The sequence below is a fragment of the Melanotaenia boesemani genome, chromosome 6 (assembly GCF_017639745.1).
Source record: "Melanotaenia boesemani isolate fMelBoe1 chromosome 6, fMelBoe1.pri, whole genome shotgun sequence".
NCBI classification, from domain to species: Eukaryota; Metazoa; Chordata; class Actinopteri; order Atheriniformes; family Melanotaeniidae; genus Melanotaenia; species Melanotaenia boesemani.
The window spans coordinates 15,301,232-15,323,461 of NC_055687.1; the positions used below are offsets into that span (position 1 = coordinate 15,301,232).

The 22,230-nt window shown below is 38.9% G+C and overlaps 1 protein-coding gene across 1 annotated transcript; it reads right to left on the reverse strand.

Moving 5' to 3' along the window:
• Positions 1-166: 166 nt before the first annotated feature.
• On the reverse strand, positions 167-11,945 carry LOC121641391 (carcinoembryonic antigen-related cell adhesion molecule 1-like). The gene is made up of 10 exons (XM_041987495.1): positions 11,930-11,945; positions 11,490-11,810; positions 10,062-10,340; positions 9,328-9,594; positions 7,556-7,834; positions 7,175-7,441; positions 4,540-4,645; positions 4,078-4,121; positions 3,958-3,995; positions 167-2,429 (listed from the first exon to the last, which is right to left on the reverse strand). Exons 1-10 carry the CDS (start codon positions 11,943-11,945, stop codon positions 2,196-2,198), a joined length of 1,851 nt encoding a protein of 616 aa, XP_041843429.1. The 3' UTR covers positions 167-2,195.
• Positions 11,946-22,230: the final 10,285 nt, after the last annotated feature.

A 22,230-nucleotide genomic window follows, 5' to 3' on the forward strand; every position in this document is an offset into this window, starting at 1 on the left:
GAGAAAAGAGACCATACAGGTGTGTGATTACAGATGCAATTGTGTGAATGTAATAACAGGAGAGCATTTTCATCCATTTAAAAACAATTTATTAGAACTAAAAGCACTGAGAGAGCACAAACCTTTGCCAAGCCATTTTTTTTTTTTTGCCAGTGATTGTGGGCATTATATTTTTTAGTTAGAAGCTTAAATGGCACTATTCTCCCCCATGTAAAGAATCTTTTACAAAAATCCTGGATCCAGATGGTCATCTTAATCACCTCAAAACTTAATCAGTTATTCCATTTCTGAGATTTCCTAAAAATTTAATCAAAATCTGTACATAACATTTTGAGCTATGTTGCTAACAGACAGACAAACAGACAGACAGACCTCCACCTTGGTGGAGATAAAGACAATCATACACGTCTTTACAAATACAGCATCTGCATCCTAAGACTTACACTTATTGCATTCTTTTAATGGTCAACATTTATCACACATTTGCCTTTGAATGTAGAGACTTACTGGTTGAACTGAGAAAAAGAAATGACAGTTTCCTGGAGACAGCAAAGCAAAGTCTCAGTGCAGGAGTAATCATTGGCCCAGCTGTGTTAATTTTGAGTAATGATTAACTTACATGAGAGTGAGGTCATTGGTATCAAGACTGTCACCATATAATTAGCTCCACACTAAAGTTGTTATTTCAAATTATTTTCAGAGTACCAACAACGATCAAAATACAACTTACATGAACAATCAGGTTAAATAAATATTTGGTGCTACCACCAACCAGGATGCTTGCAGAAATCATTCATTCACAATAAACAACTGTGTTGCTGGGCAACAGTCTAACAATGGATAATGATTTGCTGAGGTTAATGTAAGTTTCTGCCTGTAAATCTACTTCTTCACATCTTAATCATGTATCAGATTTAAAAGTAACATCCAAACAGACTTTTGATTGTTTGCTGGAGTTTGTCAAAATAAATTTAATATGTGGCTTTCTACATTTCCCTGTTGTATATTTATAGCATATTAAATATGTTTTCTAACGTGATATGTTCCTCATGCAAAGTATAATTACTTTACTGAATTACCAGATTTTTAAGCTCTCTTATAAAACTGAGTGCAATAATATTCTGGGTTGACGGCTCTAAACTACTTTCAGTTTGTCAACGGTGAACCTTCTCAAAGACAACGCGTTCCACTTTTATACATAATTGACTGCTTTAAAACAATATGCATTAATAGTATCAGGGTATTCCAGATTACATAAATAGATGTATGTGCAACTGTGGTAATGTCAGCTAACATCCCTTTTCTCTTTGCACTTTGACATGCTGGTGGAGGAAGTAATTTTCTATCTTATCAGAGCAACATCTGCTGTTTACTGTAAACCTGGTCTGAATCAGGGAACAGTTTCTGCATCTCGTCTGGATAGACTCAGTGCATTTATTATCTATCAGATATCCACCATATAACCACTGGACTTCCTCAACTTTTACACACTTTCAAATTTAATGCTAATCTGTTGTTTCATTTATATACTTTAAGTAGATTTATAGAAAAATATGTTATTGTTATTATTACCAACATTATTGCTTATTATGAGTCAGAAATCTTTGCACCATAATGAATTTGAATCTCATTTACATATTTCCACCAGAGTATGGTAATTATACTGTAGTTCATTGTGTTAATAAATAATAAACAAGCTACACTGATATCAAGTAATACACAGGTGTATCAGTGTAGTAATATTAACAATTATATCCTGAGATTGTATAAAATATTGTTTAACCGGATCAATAAATTAAGATTTTTATAGAATTCCAAATAAATACACATTATTTTAAAAACGATTATCTGCTAACTGTAATTTTAATAGAAATCATAAATGTACAGATACAGATGTTGAGCCAAATATCAGAATGATGATAAATATGCTCAAGCAAACAACCGAATCATGAAGACAAATATACTATTCACCTATAATTGACTGAAAACACAAAGTTATAATGTGAAAACAAAGTGACACCTGAGCTCAGCCACAGCAATGATTGTCACAGCTGGTTGATTATTAACCACTAAAGTGCTTTGACTAAGTAAACTCAAGTCCATATTTTTCCACCATAGAGATACTGAAAGGGATGTGCAAGTTTCTCTGAACACATCAGCTTCTTACGGCTTCATCTGAGCTGCATCCATCAGATCTAACGCATTCGGTTTTTGTGGACCTGAGCATAAGTTGAGTCCCCATTACCACCGGGCTGAGGAGCTCTCTTCATCGCCTGCTGCATGTGGACATCGTAGGTGGGAGGAGAAGATGCTGCAGGCGTTGTGCTGTTCACTTTGAGCTGAGCGTAGTTTGAATTATTCTCTGAGCCCACAGTGACTGTCTCTACATTTCTGTTTCTAGAAAACCTGACATCTGCGTAGTTCAGCTCCTGGAAAATAGAAAGATTGGGAGAAAAATATATTTTGATTAGGGCATCTCATCATTGCTCTCTGAGAGTCTAACAGAAAGCACATTTTTCCTTATCGATCTATCACAGTCCCAAATAAAAAGTGTGGAGACTTGTAAACGTTCACTCCATTAAGCCAGAGGTCTTTGTCTCGGTTCAAAGTCCGATCTTGTCGCAAAATCCTAGGTGTGTCTGACAGATGGGGGAAGGGAGACGGTGCATCAGCTCAGAAAATACTAATCCAGAATACCAACTTCAAGCATATTTCAAAGAACCTCCCATAGATTCAGACAAAATATCAACTTCAAACGTCTTACTACATCTGTAAAGGATGCAATACATGATTGTGTTTTACTTTCATAAACCTGAACAAGGGAAATCAGTCTATGCTCCTGTTTCTGTTAGAAAGTAAGTATACTGTATAAATACTGGATGTGACATTGGTGTTAGAATCAAGATATGTGCTACTGTGTCAGAGTAAATTCACTTAGAACACAGTAGAAAAATAAAAAGATTATCTCAGCCTAACAGAAAACCACATTACTTTTGGTGAAATAGTGATAGCAGTCCTATTCATGTAGAATTACTGGAATTACTAAAGCAAATCTGACAAGTAACTGTGCAAAAGTAAAACCTGAAAAATGTCGACCTGTGCAGTTTTACAGTTATTTTAAGGAGGTGTTACGAAGGTAAATATCTTTGCAACCCACTGGCTGATTTTGATGATCAATAACCTCTATCAGTAGTCATAGTCAGGAGAATTGAGGGATAGCACCCAAATTCACCTTAGAAACACCATGAATATCCATAAGAATGAACCCCAAGATAGTGTATCATAGATAGAGTGAATACTTCATTATAAACCCCCGTCATCTTCATGTTAACTACCTGGACCTTCATGATTGATTTTAAATTAATGTGGAGTCAAAAGAAAGAAACTAGCAGTGATTTATTTTAGATGAAAAGAAGGTGAAACATTTGAACACAAAACATCAAAGCTAAGATGATGTTTAATACTCTTCGGCTGCTCGCAAAGAGTTTTTGTCACACAGTGACGTAAAGTAAATTTTAGTATTTAACAGAATTTCTGCTTTCATAACACCTTGTTGTGGTTGAGAAATTAGTAGAAATAGAGACTTGTGATTTCAAAACAGTAAGAACTTAAATGATGGTAAGAGTGTTGATTTATGAGCGATGGGATTAAAAAGAAGTTAACTGAAGATATTTCTGTTTGGTTAAAAGATATTAACACATTATAAGAAAGTTGTAACACAAGGATTTGTTGAGTTTGTAAAATGTGTTTTCACTAGTAGAGTGAGCCGTCAGACCCGACAACTAATGCAGCAGCAACAGAGACGCCAGAAATAAAGTTATTTTCTTGTCTTATTGTTCCTAATGAAATTCAGTGTGCTACACTGCAGACCAGCTTCAGCATCATTTTTATGAGTGCAACATGTGCATATTAAAATATATTTTAATCCATTGAAATTTATACATAGATAAATTTTACCTCACTTCTATATGCTGCATTGTCCTGTTGGCCACCACCTTCAAAACAGAAACAGCTTAAATTAAATCAAAGGGATAAATTATGGTGTGTGAACTACACACCCATTCAATAAACACTAACCTGCTGTGGATTTATTCCTCTTCATAGATGTTTTCTTGGGTTTTCTGTTAAAAAAAGATTGACAAGTCAGTGCAAATAAAGCAGTTATTTAGGCATTCTTTAAACATACGACCAAATCATGATTGCAATAATTAAATTGTCCAGCATCACATTAAAAACAAAAATGCCATTACAACCACTTCATAAGAAAACTCAAAATTTATGAACTGCTTGTACAGATTATAAGGCCAATTTTAATTTCTGTTTCACTAATAAACAGATACAAAGACTAAAAATCAAAGCTGGATGGATGGCATGATCAGAACTTCTTGGCTTAATTATTCATTTGCTGATTATCAACCCTTTTTTTTTTCTTTTTACACTTTAAATTAAACCTACTAAATAAAAATAATGTGATTTCAATTCTCAATGATTTTCAGCAGAAATGTTTGCTTACTTATTTTTCCAAAGTTTCCCACTTACATTTTAACGAAGTAGTACGCTGTAGCACCAACAGCAGCAATAATGATTATACATGCTATTACTATTCCAGCAATGGCACCACCAGATAATCCATCATTGGTGGCTTCTACAATAAAAGAAAAACATTCTTTTACAACCAGAGACCTCACATCACATGACACAATTATATTAGTCTCCTTCAATGACTCCTTCAATGGTTATAAGATGCTTTGACAGAGACAAGGCCAGGTGCTTCTGCCAAACAAGTCATAATTTACTAAGTAAAGAACAAAATGAATAATAGTAGTTACATTTACAAAATGTATATTTCACTAAATGTTTAGAAACTTTTGTATTATGAAAGTATATTATTAATTACCAGTTTATATGTTACCATTTTGCTGGCAAACAAATTTACTCATTTACAAATCTACACATCGTGTGTTTGAATATTGATAAATATGGAGAATTATAAATCAGTAACAAAGTTCAATACTGGCTGAAAACAAATATCATCAAAATTATGTACAATAAGTTTCCATCATTCTTTTTTTAAGTTTCTCTACCAACTCCAGAAGACAACATCTGTTTCTTAATCTTTTAAATGCTCAGTAAATTGTACAGTAAAATAATTATAATAGACCAAATATGTGTTGAGCTAGAAAACTAAAATAATTTGCTAAAAGACAGCAAAAGGTCTGAATAACTGAGGTTAATTGCAGAAACAAGTTATTCTCAGTTTGGACTTGATCTAAATGCCAGTTATATAAACAACTAAAATATGACTAAACAAATTTAATATGTACACAATATTTTCCAGTTGAAATTGCCCATAAAGAAATGTAATGATAAATTTAAAGGTATTGTCTGTTTTGTTTGTTTTACTCCAACTTCAATAAAACAAACCTAATATGAGAAAAATCTATGCAACCTCATGAGATTGCGTATAAGTAGCTTGCTAATTCAAACATGTTTCATTCAATATTTCTATTCATTCTAACTGTATTGCTTAAATAAGTTGGTTTTACACTTTTATGCTACTTCATGAAAATAAAAAGACGAGAACTTTGAAGAAGGCTTTATCCTCTGCAGGTGGGCACTTAGTAACTTAGATCCCACATTTTATAAACCCCAAACTGCACCCTGAACAGAGATAACTGAGGGCTGAGATATTTTATATCTCAGCCTTTTGTTTATTAAGCTGTAATTTCCACTTTGACTCATCTTAATATTCATCACTCTAAACACCAGGTCCTAGGATTACTTAAAACAATGTCATAGAAAAACATCTTATAATATTATATTTGACATTAAACAGTACATATTTTTAAAAAAATGAAACCAACAAACAGAATCAATGTGAAAAAACTACCCTAAGTACTTCCATAGGGAATCATTTTTTTATTATGTGTGAACACATCTATTCACGTTGAAATCCGCGTCAATAAAATGTAGCGACATTAATATACGGCTCTATGGTGCGGCTTGACCACAGGCCCGCAGCTGTGGCGAAACATTGGACTGTAGCCACGTTCACACCAGGGCAGCGATTTCCGCCTCATCGCGCAAGTTCGATAGAAAATGATGGAGAAGGAGCGAGGTCGCGTCCCGTGTGTCCAGCACATAACTAGCCAGGTGTTCGCAACTTGCGCTGAATAAAACTAAAGCAGACGGGGCTGCAATGCCTGCTGCGCTCGATTTGCAACTGAAAACAGCACAAGAGGAAACTGCGAAGGACAAAAATAATCGGATCCTTTCATTTTTATGAACGTTGAAAACCCAGATCGTAATTGCGATTAAAATTCGATTAATCGCTCAGCCCTCATGCTTCTGCACCATCAGTACTTTTATTTTGATACATTAATATATAATATAATATAATATAATATAATATAATATAATATAATATAATATAATTAATTAATGCTGGGTACATTAACACGTTATTATCTCCTTCATGCATTATTTAATGTTGTTAATTTTTTTGTTAATTTGGGTTTACATATATTTTTATACTTTGTGTACCTGATCTTTTAATTGTTTGTTGTCTTGACTGTGTTTGATGGTCACAGAAATGGTTTTACTAAGCTGTTAGCTGAAATTCTGGACTTTCTGTGGATATCACGCATGTTTATGACTGCATTTGCAGTCCTGACATTACAGCTGTAAAACTGGATGTTAATCCCTTAACTGCTGGTAGCAAAGAGTGCAGGTGCAAGAGATTAAGCTAAGCAGTCAAGCTAAGAATGAGAGGTAAGAGAATTTATAGGCAAGAAATCTGGATGATGAAACACTGAAGGTGCATGGATGGAAGTTATTGTGTATATTATGAACATTTATCTCTTCTCACAAGCTGTGAGGAGAAGCTGTGAGATTCTAATCGTGCTTTCTGTCTGTTCGCCTGATGCTGATATTCATCACGTATTGTTACTTCTGTGTTTAGAAGGAAGCGGCTTCACAGCTTTTCTAAAATTAGAAAACTGTCCTACATGTGCATCATTTAATAGTCACAATATTTCAGGTCACTTTAAAGAATTGCTTTTAGCATCCTCCTTTTCCATGCATTGTCTGGTGTGGAACTTTTGCCTTGTGATTATCATGAGTATAAGCCTAAACTGCACCTTTTTGCATTATATGTGCTTGCATAAAGACTCACCATGAACAGAGATGAGTGAGGGTTGAGATGTTTGATATCTCAGAGTTTTGCTGTTAAAGGCCTCACAGCTGTAGTTTCCACTCTGATCCATCTGAACATTTATTAGTTTGAGCTCTGGACCAGTATCACTCAGCAGGTCTCCATTCAGAAACCACTGAAAAATGGCATCAGGTCTGGATAAAGCTGAGCAGAACAAGTAGATGTCTGACCCTTCCTCAAAACGTTCTTGTGATGGTGATATTTTCAAATCTGTATTTTCTGGGCCATCTGTAATGTGCAGCATATGTAGAGAAAAGTCACCAAAAAGTCATGTTAGCAGCTGAGTCTCATTACATGTATGTATATAATGTCAGGTAAATATGATGAAGGTTAGAAACTCACAGCTGATGAAGACCTTTACTGAATCACTGATGCCACTGCTAAAAGAATTGGACACATGACAGCTGTATGGTCCCTCATCATAGCGGGTCACATTGATTATAGTTAAAGTGGAGCCTCCATCAGTGATCTGAACTCTGTCACTGGCTGCAACCTCAGAGCTGCCGTTCATCCAGAGGAAAGAGAGGGAAGATCCAGAGGAAGAACAGGACAGACTGACAGAGTCCCTGAACTCAACCAAGTCTGTAGTGTTTGATTTTACCACAACATTGGAAACACGCTCTGTGGGTAAAAACACAGATGTGTTTTACTGGTCACAGCCCATAAAACAGAGATATGTAGCAAAGCAATGCAGATTTAGTAAAGCAAAGGAAAGTAGATACTGGGAATGATCATGTGCTATAGATTCTATGACTTTGTAATGTTGGCTTGGCATTCAAGGTTCATGACACAGATCACAGATTAAAGTAAAAAACCTTAAATAAAAACAACTGCAGATGCTTCCAAACAGCAATGCTGCTTAACACAATTTAAATATTTGTGTCATGTAGTGCAGGTTCTGTTTCATGTATAAAACCTGAGATCACTTTTAATTTGTACCACAGTCGCTGGGGAAGATGATTTAAGGGACTGAGCTGCTTCACTGGAGGGTAACTGATGTCAGAAGTTTGAGTTACAAAAGTGACTGGTGTTTCAATAATAAGATTTTAAAAAGGGGAAAAAATAACAGAGTTGAACATTAAATAAGTGGCGCTAAATGTGTTTAATACCACAAGAGAACAACAGGCCAGAATTTTGACACAAACATTTAGCTTTTAAACCAGGTTTTAAACATGTGTAATGTGTGTGTGGTCTAACAGGCTGCGATGGACCAAAGTTTATGTTCATCACAATTCTGCCAGATAATTTGGTGAGTTTATTATTGTTTATTATCAGCTCTACACAGCAGGACAGAGAATGAGCTGTTTTAGTCATCGAGTTTCTGCCGTCAGATTCAACGCCTCCATGTTAAAAGACTCTGAAACTGTCATGTCCATGCTGAATACAGTTTAAAGTTAAAGTTTAAAGAAACAAGTTTAGATTAATATATTTCTTTAAAGATAATGTGAGCTGTGCCCACAACTGTTACACAAATGGAGTATCCTCATTAAAAGTTGTTGTGTGCGCTGGTATGTTGTGTTTCCATTATGAGATGAGATATGAGAACCAGTGCTGATGAAGACTCATTACTATTACAGGAGTCTATCCCTGATGTTATCTAGTAAGAGGTGGGCTACATCCTATGATGTGGTGGGCAATGTGCTTCCATGATCTGTCCACTTGTACCCTGAGTCAGGATGGTCAGTGTTAATCAAACACAGATCTCAGTGCAAATGAAGACATTTGAAAGAATCTGGACTCCTGTGTTGGACTCTCCTGCCATCTTCAACATGATGAATGAAGCCATATGTTTTACAAAAATAATGCTCTAACTCTCCAGTAGCACACTGTAAAATCAGTTGTTGTCTGGGACCAGACTGAGTTTCCCCGTAAAGAATTACTACTTTTAATTGATTTGCAGTCTTTCTGGCCACCTGGCAAAGGTCAACTGTATGACTGGTCTCATTTTTAAACATTTATGTTTCACACCTCAGTTATCTCTGTAAAGGTTTAAAATACGAATCTACAATGTGGATAAATTTCTCTATTCAAGAAGGATCGCGTGACATAACCAAAAATTTGAAATATTTTAAATTGTAGACTATTTAGCAATAAATTCTTTTTTCCAGACTCACCGAGAACAGAGACAGTTGCAGGTTCAGATGTTTGATATCTCAGAGTTTTGGGATTAAAGGCCTGACAGCTGTAGTTTCCACTCTGATTCAGATCAATATTGATCAGTGGGAGTTCTGGTCCCGTATCAGGCAGCTTGCTTCCATTCAGAAACCATGTACATTGGGCTGAAGGTCTGGACTCAGTGGAGCAGATCAGATTAACGTCTGACCCTTCCTCATAAGGACCTTGTGATGGCGACAGAATCAGCTTAATATTTTCTGGACCATCTGAGTGTGGAGGAAACAGAGAATAAAAAATAATATTAGTTAGTTAAAAACTTCACATCTGTTTACAGTCAGATTGACTGTGAGGTTTGTGGTCAACAGTCCATCACAGAAACAAGCACACACACCCAGGGAGAATTTAGAAACACCAATCAACCTAACTTTCATGTTTTTGGACTTTGGGAAGAAGTCGGAGTACCTGGAGAGAATCCATGCATGCATGAAGAAAACATGCAAACTCCAGAAAGAAAGACCCCAGCTGATGTTTAAACCAGGAACCTCCTCACTGTGAGGCAACTGTGCTAAACCACCACACCACCATGAAGCTGAAAGATGTGCTCATGATATTTTATCCAAATTATGAGAAAACATAAAGAGATTTCCCACTAAGCACTGACAAGAATGTGAATATTATCTTAAGTTTACATGTATATGTCATTAGATACTCAACTAGTAGATTAAGAACTCACAGTTCACAATGATGTTTGCTGGATCACTGATGGCATTACTGGCAGGATTGGACACACGACAGCTGTATGGTCCCTCATCATAGCGGGTCACACCAATTATAATCAGAGTGGATCCTCCATCAGTGATCTGAACTCTGTCACTGGCTGCGACCTCAGAGCTGCCGTTCATCCAGAGGAAAGAGAGGAAGGATCCAGAGGAAGAACAGAAAAGACTGACAGAGTCGTTGAACTCAACCAAGTCTGTGTTGTTGACAGTGACGGTTACACTGGAGACTGGCTCTGTGGATGGAAAACAAAACATTGCTGTGTCTGCCATCATTTCACAAAAGATTTAGAAAATAAATGAAGCTGAAGAAGATGCATTCTATCTATAACCTGTCTCGATGAGCAGTTATGATGTTAGAGGCTTGTAGTGGCCAATTCTGTCTTCACATATTTTAAGCTTATTTTAATACCACTACCACCAGTCTTCAAACAATTTAGATTGTTTGCTCTAATTATTACTCCCAACACCTTAAAATTAAATTTGTTAAACTAGCAAAACTAGGATTTATTGCAAGATTCCTGTATTTATTAGCATCAGTGTAGATAATAATAGTTATGCTACGGATCTAATGAGTATTGTTACATGTTGTTGATGTACTGCAGACCTTCCTGCATTCATGTTGGGAGAAATGATGTATTACACTAGCACCTTCAGACAGGTTTAATTATGTCATTAGCTGTCAGTAGCAGTATAAATCAACAGTTTAATTCTGATGCAATATTATATTGTTTCTGTGGATACAAATTCATTATTTTCTGACTGGATTCAGTACATGTATGAATTGTTGAAAATGAGACTTCATCACAGCTGATTTTACACAATCTTTTCCTTTCATTGCAAATCACAAAAAGCAACAAAAACTTCCAAATTAAATTTTTTCCTGAGCTCAATGAAATATTTAAATGAAAAATACATTTTTTAATGTTTACATAATCTAAAAGAAAACTATAAAAATAAGTTTCTTTTATATACATTAAATCAGGATATATTAGACCTTTAGATTGTCTAAACAAATATTTTTAGAGCATAGCTAAAATGACCAAGGTAGTACAATCTGACTTTATCGTAGTTACACACAACCTTTGCTTGACAGCATTTTCTCATCATATTAGAATGAGACATTTTGGTTGTTGACCAATGTAAACATAAACAATTCTACATGTTCTTTATCAAGCATGTCTAACAAGTTTATATTGTATCAATGTTTGATCATCATTATCAATTATTATCAGTTTTACTGGATCTTTGATCATTTAACTGATTTATTGATAAAGATTGATGTATTATTACCCTCTATTAGATGTTTATAAAAGTGTGTAATCAGTCTGTTCTATAAAGATTCTTCCACAATCATGTGCTGTTGAATTTCAACTCCTGCTCACCATAAACATTTAGTGTGATCATTCCATTAAAAGATCCTGGAAAAATGGAAACTCCGTACTCTCCTGCATCACTGAGTTTCAGATTCCTGAGCTCCAGAGATCCAGTAGAAATGAAGAGGGTGATCCTTCCTTCATACTCTGGTTCAGTCGTGTTTGATGTTAGTTCAGAGGTTATTATATTATTAACACCAAATCTCCATTGAATGACAGTAAATGGTGTGTTTGTTGGAGTGAGTGTTGTGGTGAACGTCACCATCCCTCCTACAGATGTGATCAGAGGACCATCTGGCAAAATACCTGCTCCTTCAGATAAACCTGGAAACAACAGTTAGAAAATTGCAAATGAGCATTTAAATTTATCTTATTTTATAAAGTATGGTCTAAGTCGGACTACAGAAGTCCTATTAAACACGTTTAAACAGATAAATTTAGGTTCTTACCTGTAAATGCCGCCATTACAATAAAAGAAATGAGCAACATTCTCACTGACTGAAATGATGTATGAATGAGGACAGTTGAATGAACAACCAAACGGGTAACTCATCACATTGAATATTTACTCACATGTTATGTTGTAAATGGCCACATTGAGCAGCCCACTGAATCTACGGCCCGCCTACAGTCTGCTGTCTACAGAATGATCTGATGGGATCAGATTGTTTAGCTGCAGGATGCCTCCCTCCTGTGGTTATAATATCAAGATGGAAAGTATGAATTCCAACATTTAAAATCACCTGGACAAAATTTAGTAATTTTTGCTGGGAAATAGGTTGACTACATGTGTGCATAAAAAGTTTTTTTTTATTGATTTATTATGTTTTTCTGTTCCTCATAGAAATGCAGAGCAAACCTCTTAGTGCCCTTTAAGTCAACTGTTTCCTTGGGCTTTTGTATTTGTTCTCTCCAGTGTGTGTCTACTTCAAAGAAACTTTCCTACATTTAGTAAAATTGATTTGTTTTATTTGTACTTTATTTCTTTCATTATTTTTTTAATCACTAGTTTGTTTTTCATTGTCTTTTTTTGTGTTTTAAATGTGAAATTTTGTAACTGTTGTATTTGCTGCTGACTGTCTTGGCCAGATCTCCCGTGATCTCAACATGATTTTCCTGGGTAAAAAGAAGGTTAAATAAAATACAAAAAAAAAAAGTCTTGTAATTGTAACGCTTGCAGCGCTCTTTCTGTACCTCCCCTATGATGTTTGGTTATGGCAAAGTACTGTAGTTACTTTTATTCTATGTACCAGAGGAAGAGGAAGAGTAGGCCAGTTCAGACAGATTCTAAGCACGAAGGAGCCTAGGGGTGCAATCAACACAGGACACAGGCAACAGTTTTGATTTAGAGAAGAACCATATATTGAGCAGAGTTGACAATAAGATTAAATGTAACAATGAAAAATTAGAGAGCTCTCTTCACCCCAAAAAATAATAAAATAAAATATAAATGAAATAGACCCGGGTCTTGTCCCTTATAGTCTGAGCAATGCTCTTCAAGTGTTCGTTCAGTGCTCAGTGTGTTTGTAGCCAGTCGGGCTACAAGCTACCGGTTTGTTCGACTTCTTGGGCTGGGCTCGCCATCCAGTACTGGAAAAGGGTTCACTCTCCTGCACGTCTGCAGTCCACAACTCCGATCCGAACAGAAAAACCTGACCTAAGAGGTGAGGTCAGAATGAAGTAGCTTAAAATAAGTACTTTTTACTATAATACTCTTGCTACTGTTCAGATTCAAGTTCTAAAAAAAATAAAAACATGTTGTACAACAATATAGCTCCAAAGATTTTACAATTACAAAATTACCCGATGACAAACCAATTAAAATAGTTGGAATGCGGTAATAAAGTGATCGTACTAATTCAATCTCTTTAAGATGCATAGTAAATACACCTTTGAAATAACACAAAACACCTTTAAAGTGCATTATGAACACACACCCTGGCATTTAAATCTAATAATCCATATGAAAAAAATAACAGAATACCTTTAAAGTGCATAATAACTACACACTGGTCTTTACATCTAATAATCTGTACCAAAAATAAAATAGAATACCTTTAACAAGCATTATAAACACACACTGGCATTTAGATCTAATAATCTGTACCAAACATAGCATACAAGACCTTTAAGTGACATGAGTGAATGAACAAACCACCCACAGATAATCGTTTGGCCCACAAAAAGGCCGTTTTAACAGTAATAAAGCTAGCGGGAATTAACATCGATGCTAACACAATACTGTACATTGCATATGAGACTCACCGCTGCTGGGCAACGTGCTAACAAGGCTACGGGGTTTCTCAGGGCTTCTGTGGCACTCGGCACTCCGGTATCTTAACGTTTTAACAAAAGGATCATCACCAATTGAAACGTAATGGCGGTTCAGACATTTTAATATTGGTTTGTGCTTACCAATAACCAGCTGAATCACTAGAAGAACGTAGATTTCCACACTTTAGTTTTCTTATCGCACGAGTAAAACACGAGCAGGGGGTTCTCTGGTCAACGTCCGGTTAGAGACTGAGTAAGACGCAGGCTGCGCACTACCCAGGGGCTCAACCTTGACCTTATTGGCTAACACCGCGTCAGATTAACTGATATTGACTGTTCGGTGCGCCTATCAGGATACAGCTTTATCGTCAGACAAAATTGTTATCAGTTGCTTAGTGTGTTTAACAGAATACATATTTATCGTCCTTTTACAGCTATTTAGCTTTTCCTTGTAGCATACTTAAAATATATTTATGAATGCACATTTTAATAATTAACCATATTTATTCCCACTGAGATTTTAATTACGATTGGTAGCACTGGGTTACACCTTCCCCCCCTAGAATCATGCAAGTCCCTTTGCATGGGATCGGTTGCCTAGAAATAACAGGCGAAATGGGGGTCTTTGGGAGTATTTCCTCAGCCTCTGACAGGGCACTGGTAAAAGCAAGGCTTAGTCCATGGAACAGGGACTGAGCAATGGCTATCAGAGGATTACCCAATTGACTGTACTGTAATCTCTCTGGTTGGGTTGTAGTTCTCTCTGAGCGTCTCACAGTCTTTGCAGTTTCGGTGCTTGTGTCGGCTTCTCCATCAGTTGAAGTCATTTGATTTTGCTTAGTTTCATTTCCGTTCATAGTTCCTTTCTCCTCACAGGTAGGTATGGTAGGCAAGTTGGTTTCACACTCAGTTTCCATGTCATTGTTTAACTTTTCTCCATCTGTTTCTCTTTCATCCAAGTTTCCACATGCAGGTAGGTTTCCACATTCAGGTAGGTTGTCATTTTCAGGTAAGTTTCCACATTCAGGTGAGCTGTCATTTACAGGTAAGTTTCCACATCCAGGGAGGTTGTCATTTTCAGGTAAGTTTCCACATTCAGGTGAGCTGTCATTTTCAGGTAAGTTTCCACATCCAGGGAGGTTGTCATTTTCAGGTTGGTTTTCATTTTCAGAGGGTTTAGGGTCTTTTGAGCATGCCACTGGGTTTGGGTTCCCACAGATACGAGTGAATATTAGGGGATCGTGTACAGGCTGCTCTTTGAACCAATAGACATCCTCAAGTTCTGGCTCTGAAAAATCACAGTCCTCATTTTGCTCAAGACTTTGTCGAGTATTTGGTCTGGGGGCACGTTTTGGTTTGACAGGGGTCTCTTCTGTAGGTGCAAGAAAACCGCAGGGGAGCAAGAGATCACGGTGGACCGTACGGGCTGGACCCTGTTTCGTTTCAGGCTTGATAGTATATACTGGTAAGTCACCTGCTTGGTCCACCACAATGTGAATACCAGTTTCCCACTTGTCGGCTAGTTTGTGTTTACCCCTGAGCCGGACTGCACGGACCAAAACTCTGTCACCAGGTTCTAACTTTGAGGGCTTAATGCGCAAGTCAAATCTTGTTTTGTTTCTTTCAGCCATTTTGTTTGCATTTTCAGCTGCTAGTTTGTAGCTTTCTTGAAGAGTTGTCTTGAGATTTTCAATGTACTGAGAATGTGACTTGAAACTTTTATTGTTGAAGGGCAGACCGAATGCTAAATCGACTGGCAGCCTCGGCTGACGCCCAAACATAAGTTCATATGGCGCAAAACCAGTTGTGTCATTTTTTGTACAATTATACGCGTGTACAAGTGGTTTGACGAAGTTGTGCCACTGTGACTTGTCTTTTTCCTCCAGGGTACCCAGCATGCTTAAAAGGGTTCGATTAAAGCGCTCGACCGGGTTACCTCTAGGGTGATATGGGGTTGTCCGGATTTTGCGGATGCCCATGATTTTACAGAGTTCTTGTATCAGATGGGATTCGAAATCTGGCCCTTGGTCACTTAGCAGCTGTTCGGGGACTCCATAATGGACAATGAAATGATCCCAAAGGGCTTTAGCTACAGTTTGAGCTCTTTGATTTGCAGTTGGAATGGCAAGTGAGTATTTCGTGAAATGGTCTGTTAGTACGAGCACATCCTTAACATTGCTGCGATCAGGCTCGATGGACAGGAAGTCCATGCACACCAACTGAAGGGGCCTGGTGGACTTTATATTTACGAGCGGGGCAGCTTTTTCAGGAGGGGATTTGCGTCTAACACAGCGATTGCACGATTTTATCCTGTTCTCAATGTCTGATGCCATGCGGGGCCAATAAAATCGGGCTCTAGCAAGGTCAAGGGTACGTTCAGTGCCTAGGTGGCCCATATCACAGTGGAGACCTTGAAAGACTGCATTACGGAGCTGTTCAGGTAAGACCAGTTGGTAAGTAACATTTCCTCCATCTTGCCGTGTCCGATACAAGACATCATTGTGAAGTTCAAGTCTGTTTAGCTCTCTCAGTAATATGTTGATGTCGGGAAGCTCTGTTCGTACTGCTGGTGGTACTTTTTCGCTTGTTTCGATTTGTGTTATGACTTCTCGCAGGCAGGGATCTGTTCTTTGTTCGTTTTTTATTTGTCCAGGAGACATATGGGGCACAATCGGGAGACCGCCACAGCCACTTTCATTGACAAACTCGTCAGGGATGGCTGCTTCATTGATGGCTAGTAAGTGCACAGGCGGGCTGGTGTCATTTGGAGAGCTGCAGACAAGATGTTTCTCGCAAACAGCAGACACTACTTCTGGACCTAAACTACTCTCTGTTGGGGACAGGTGAGTTTGTGTGAACTGCTGTATGCGGTCATGCTCTTTTTGGGACACAGCATCATTAATAAGCTCGCCATGTGGCCGCCTGGACAGACCATCTGCGTCAGAGTTAAGCTTGCCTGCTCTGTACTGGAGCTTAAAGTTAAATGTGGACAGAGCAGCTAGCCACCTGTAACTCATGGCATCCATCTTAGCTGTAGTCAACACGTAAGTCAAGGGGTTACTATCAGTCATGACTGTGAACTGATTTCCATACAAATAGTCAGCAAATTTTTCGGTTACAGCCCACTTGAGGGCTAGGAATTCTAGCTTGTGGGCGGCGTAACGTGACTCACTCTTAGACAACCCGCGACTAGCATACGCTATAACTCTAGTCTGGCCGTTTTGCTGCTGATAGAGGGCTGCGCCAAGCCCTGTAGTGCTAGCATCTGTGTGGAGCGTGTAGGGCAACTTAAGGTCAGCAAAACCTAGGACAGGCGCATTACTGAGCTTTTGAATGATGGTTTGGAAAGCAAGTTCACAGGCAGAAGTCCATCTGTCACCGAATGGCATTTTGGGGTCATGATATTGGGCTGACTTGGTTTTGGGTTTTGAACCTTTTCTTAGAGGCGGGTAACCGGCTGTAAGGTCTGTGAGGGGTTTTACGATGGTGGAATAGTCCTGAACAAAGCGCCTGTAATAACCCGAAAAGCCTAAGAAGGAGCGGAGCTGTTTAAGATCACGGGGGATAGGCCAAGTACTCAGGGCTTTCACCTTTTCAGGGTCGGTCTCTACCCCTCTGTGGGATACAATGTGGCCAAGATATTGTACAGAACTTTGAAAAAATCTGCATTTGTCGGGGGAGAGCTTAAGGCCGTATTCTTTGAGCCGATTTAGAACTTTCATTAAACGGATCTCATGTTCCTCAGGCGTCTTTGAGAAAACAATGATATCGTCGAGAAACACTACCACCTCTTTTAAGTTCATATCTCCCATACATTTTTCCATGAGGCGTTGGAAGGTGCTGAGTGCATTTGTGATGCCTTGGGACATTCTATTGAATTCCCAAAAGCCGATGGGACACACAAATGCGGTTTTTGGTTTGTCCAGCTCCTCCACCTCAATCTGGTAGAATCCTGACTTTAAGTCAAGGACGGAGAACCAACGTGAACCTGTTAAAGTGGAGAACGTCTCCTCCAAATTTGGAAAGGGCATAAGCATCCTTCACCGTTTGCATGTTTAGCTTCCTGTAATCTATACAGAGACGGACCTCACCATTTTTCTTGCGCACCACTACGATAGGCGAAGAAAAAGGGGAGGTGGATTCTCTGATTACGCCAGCTAGTTGGAGAGCTTGTAAGTGCTTACGAACAGCTTCGAGGTCGCTTGGATGTATAGGGCGCGCCCTGTGTTTAAATGGCGTTTCATCTGATAATTTGATTGTGTGTTTCACTTGGCCGGTCTTCCCAAAATCAAGGTCATTTTGTGCAAAAACTTCCGGCATTTGGTTTAATTTTTGCGTTATGCGTTCCTTCCACTCAGCGCTGACAGGGGAAGACTCAAAGTTGAAAGTGATGTTTGTTTTGTGTTCAGTTTGGTCCTCGGAGGAATTCACTGCATGTTCTTTTGACAGAACCCTTTGGTATGCGCTGATTTCACCGACTACGCATCTTAGAGGGATCGTCACATCGTGTTGAGATTCGTTGGTAAGTATGACCGGGACAAGGTACGGTGCTCGCTCGGGTAAGTCAAGGAGGCAAGGCTTTACAAGGACACTTCCAGGTAAGGTGGACATACTTGGGTGCTCCAGCAGGACTGACTTTTCACTGTTAATGGCTGATGCAGCGATGCAGCCTTCGAGGACAACGGTTTGACCAGCTTGGACTAACTGGGGCTCCTTGTTATGCATAGTCACCAAACCAAGGCTGCTGTCCTTAGACTGTTTGTGGCGCGACTCGAGGACTTTTAACACTGCCTTATATCCATGGGGCGTGGCTGGCTGCAGTTCAGAACAAGCATTACTGTACATCTCATAAAGTACATCTAGTGTGTTTGTCCCGATTAGCACAAGGGACTGTGAAACAGCCCGCACGTCAGGGACAACTAAGGCAAGTGTGGGCACGTCAGCCTCGACGCCAAAAAAATCTTTAAAGAAAGTGATCTGTACCTCGATATAGCCTAAGTAAGGTACAGACTGGCCATTAGCTCCCTCAACTTCCAAGAGCTCAAAAAGTGGCTTCAACTCCTGGGTAGACAGATGTTCCTTGTAGTATGACTCAGGGACAGTTGTGACTTGGGAACCAGTGTCTAGCAAACAGTTCACGGGTTGGCCATTCACCTTCACCTGGGCTGTACTCTTTGTGCCAATTAGACCAGATGGGAGCTTAAAGGTGTCTGGTTTGGTATGAGACTTTAGGTTTGCACATTTTTTAGAAAGCTTCTTTTGTTTGGTCTGGGTGGGACGGATGAACTCCTCAGTAGCCTCTGTTTGTCCCACAACGGAGGCAGACTTCAGTTTAAAGGGACAAGGTTGTGTTGGCTGTCCCATATTTGTCTTCTCACTCTCAGTTCTTTTCGCTTGGCAGCTACAAGAGCTGGGTTTGGTTCTGACTCGCAGCTAGCAACTATGTGCCCATCTTCCCCACAACGGAAGCAATACCAGGGTTTGGGCCTAGTCATGGCTCGGCTGTGTGAAGGTAAGTTTTCAAGGGTTGCAGGGTCAGGTTTTTTATTTTCGGGTTTTCTTGTGTATTCTCTCTTTGGGACTGGCTGTTTCTTTTGTTTCGTGGCCGCAGCTAATTGACTTCTTAGATCAGCGACTTGTTTTTTAAGCTCTTTTAGACTACTTGACTCTGTTTCAGTTGTGTTCATGTTCATTTCAATGACTGTTTGTTCGTGGGAGACTGCTTTTTGTTTTGTGGCATTAAAGTGTTTTTTCATTCGTGTGTCTTTGATCTCTTGTCGGTTTTCAGCGGTGCGTATGAGGAGCAACAACTCGGCGAAAGAAGGTGGATCTCTTTGTTTTAGCTCTAACTGCAGTTCTGCCAATAGACCATTATCCCAACAGCCTCTATTAAACTGTTTCACAAGCTGCCTGTTCATTTCACTGTGTTCAATCCCACCTCTACGCATTGCAAGATTGAGTGCCACCTGCAGGCGGTGCAAGTAAGCTGAGGGTCTCTCGCCTGGATCTTGAAGAGTGTTCATGAATCGCACAAGCAATTCCTCACCGTCTTCAACTGTGCCAAAGGCTGAATCCAAGAGCTTAAGGTAGTCTTTAGGAGTTGCATCTGGCCCAAGAGGACGTATAACATCACAAGCGGGGGCAAGCAGACTTTCCAGAATCTTCCGAGTTTTTTCCATCTCGGAAAGAGAATGATCTTCAATCAGTATGTTGACATGAAAGCGCCACGTTTCATAGTCAGCTTCACCGTAAGGTCTGGGTGTCTTTCCAGAAAAAGCACGCAGTCTTAATGAGGAATGGGCACCAGGTGTCTTATCTGCGCTTTTAACAATATGCTCAACCACTATTTTCTGAATTTCAGGTGGACTAAGGTCGCCTGGATTCAACATTTGAGGTGTCACATTTTGTCTGAGGGGGCCCTGGTAGGGATTCTGGAATGGTTTTGGAGAATGGTGTGGGGGTGAGACTGAACTCTGTGTGGGCTCAACAACATGAATATTTGGCTCAACAATGTCTACAGTGTCAGTAGGCTCAGCTTCTTCATCACCAATAGACTTTGCAATGGTAGACATAACCTCCCGCAACACATCCTCAAAATCTTTCCCACTTAACTTGGCTAACCCCTTTAGCTCTCTGAGGTAGATATCAGTTGCACCATCCGCTACTGTCTTGGTGTACACATCTTTCAGAGCTTTAATGCAATATTTAAGATCAGGATTGTCAACGGACGTGAAAGTGTAAGGCAAAGAAGTTTCTAATCGTTGGAGCGCCACACCGGAGTCATATTCAATAATCCTACTGTTTTTAAACTCTGATGACTCGATGGTTAATACTCTACTGACTGTGCCGTATTGTTCTAGATACTCCAAAAGTTCTTGATCCTTATCTGATCCAGTAAAACCACTAACAATGAGTGCATTTGGAACCTTAACATCAAATTTTTCAACAATCTCCATTCCAACAATGTCCAAAATGTTCAATCAGTTTCGGGGGGTAATTCCAATGTTGATACACGACACACTAGGCTCCTGGCTGGCTCGCCACTATTTTGTAACGCTTGCAGCGCTCTTTCTGTACCTCCCCTATGATGTTTGGTTATGGCAAAGTACTGTAGTTACTTTTATTCTATGTACCAGAGGAAGAGGAAGAGTAGGCCAGTTCAGACAGATTCTAAGCACGAAGGAGCCTAGGGGTGCAATCAACACAGGACACAGGCAACAGTTTTGATTTAGAGAAGAACCATATATTGAGCAGAGTTGACAATAAGATTAAATGTAACAATGAAAAATTAGAGAGCTCTCTTCACCCCAAAAAATAATAAAATAAAATATAAATGAAATAGACCCGGGTCTTGTCCCTTATAGTCTGAGCAATGCTCTTCAAGTGTTCGTTCAGTGCTCAGTGTGTTTGTAGCCAGTCGGGCTACAAGCTACCGGTTTGTTCGACTTCTTGGGCTGGGCTCGCCATCCAGTACTGGAAAAGGGTTCACTCTCCTGCACGTCTGCAGTCCACAACTCCGATCCGAACAGAAAAACCTGACCTAAGAGGTGAGGTCAGAATGAAGTAGCTTAAAATAAGTACTTTTTACTATAATACTCTTGCTACTGTTCAGATTCAAGTTCTAAAAAAAATAAAAACATGTTGTACAACAATATAGCTCCAAAGATTTTACAATTACAAAATTACCCGATGACAAACCAATTAAAATAGTTGGAATGCGGTAATAAAGTGATCGTACTAATTCAATCTCTTTAAGATGCATAGTAAATACACCTTTGAAATAACACAAAACACCTTTAAAGTGCATTATGAACACACACCCTGGCATTTAAATCTAATAATCCATATGAAAAAAATAACAGAATACCTTTAAAGTGCATAATAACTACACACTGGTCTTTACATCTAATAATCTGTACCAAAAATAAAATAGAATACCTTTAACAAGCATTATAAACACACACTGGCATTTAGATCTAATAATCTGTACCAAACATAACATACAAGACCTTTAAGTGACATGAGTGAATGAACAAACCACCCACAGATAATCGTTTGGCCCACAAAAAGGCCGTTTTAACAGTAATAAAGCTAGCGGGAATTAACATCGATGCTAACACAATACTGTACATTGCATATGAGACTCACCGCTGCTGGGCAACGTGCTAACAAGGCTACGGGGTTTCTCAGGGCTTCTGTGGCACTCGGCACTCCGGTATCTTAACGTTTTAACAAAAGGATCATCACCAATTGAAACGTAATGGCGGTTCAGACATTTTAATATTGGTTTGTGCTTACCAATAACCAGCTGAATCACTAGAAGAACGTAGATTTCCACACTTTAGTTTTCTTATCGCACGAGTAAAACACGAGCAGGGGGTTCTCTGGTCAACGTCCGGTTAGAGACTGAGTAAGACGCAGGCTGCGCACTACCCAGGGGCTCAACCTTGACCTTATTGGCTAACACCGCGTCAGA

Bases quoted from the DNA above. Each gene is read 5' to 3' on its own strand.
- LOC121641391 (XM_041987495.1), bottom strand. The intron at 9,595-10,061 runs GTGAGTTCTTAA...CTCCACACTCAG, and splicing joins AGCAAACATCATTGTGAACT to ATGGTCCAGAAAATATTAAG. The intron at 2,430-3,957 runs GTAAAATTTATC...TCTATTTTCCAG, and splicing joins ATGCAGCATATAGAAGTGAG to GAGCTGAACTACGCAGATGT.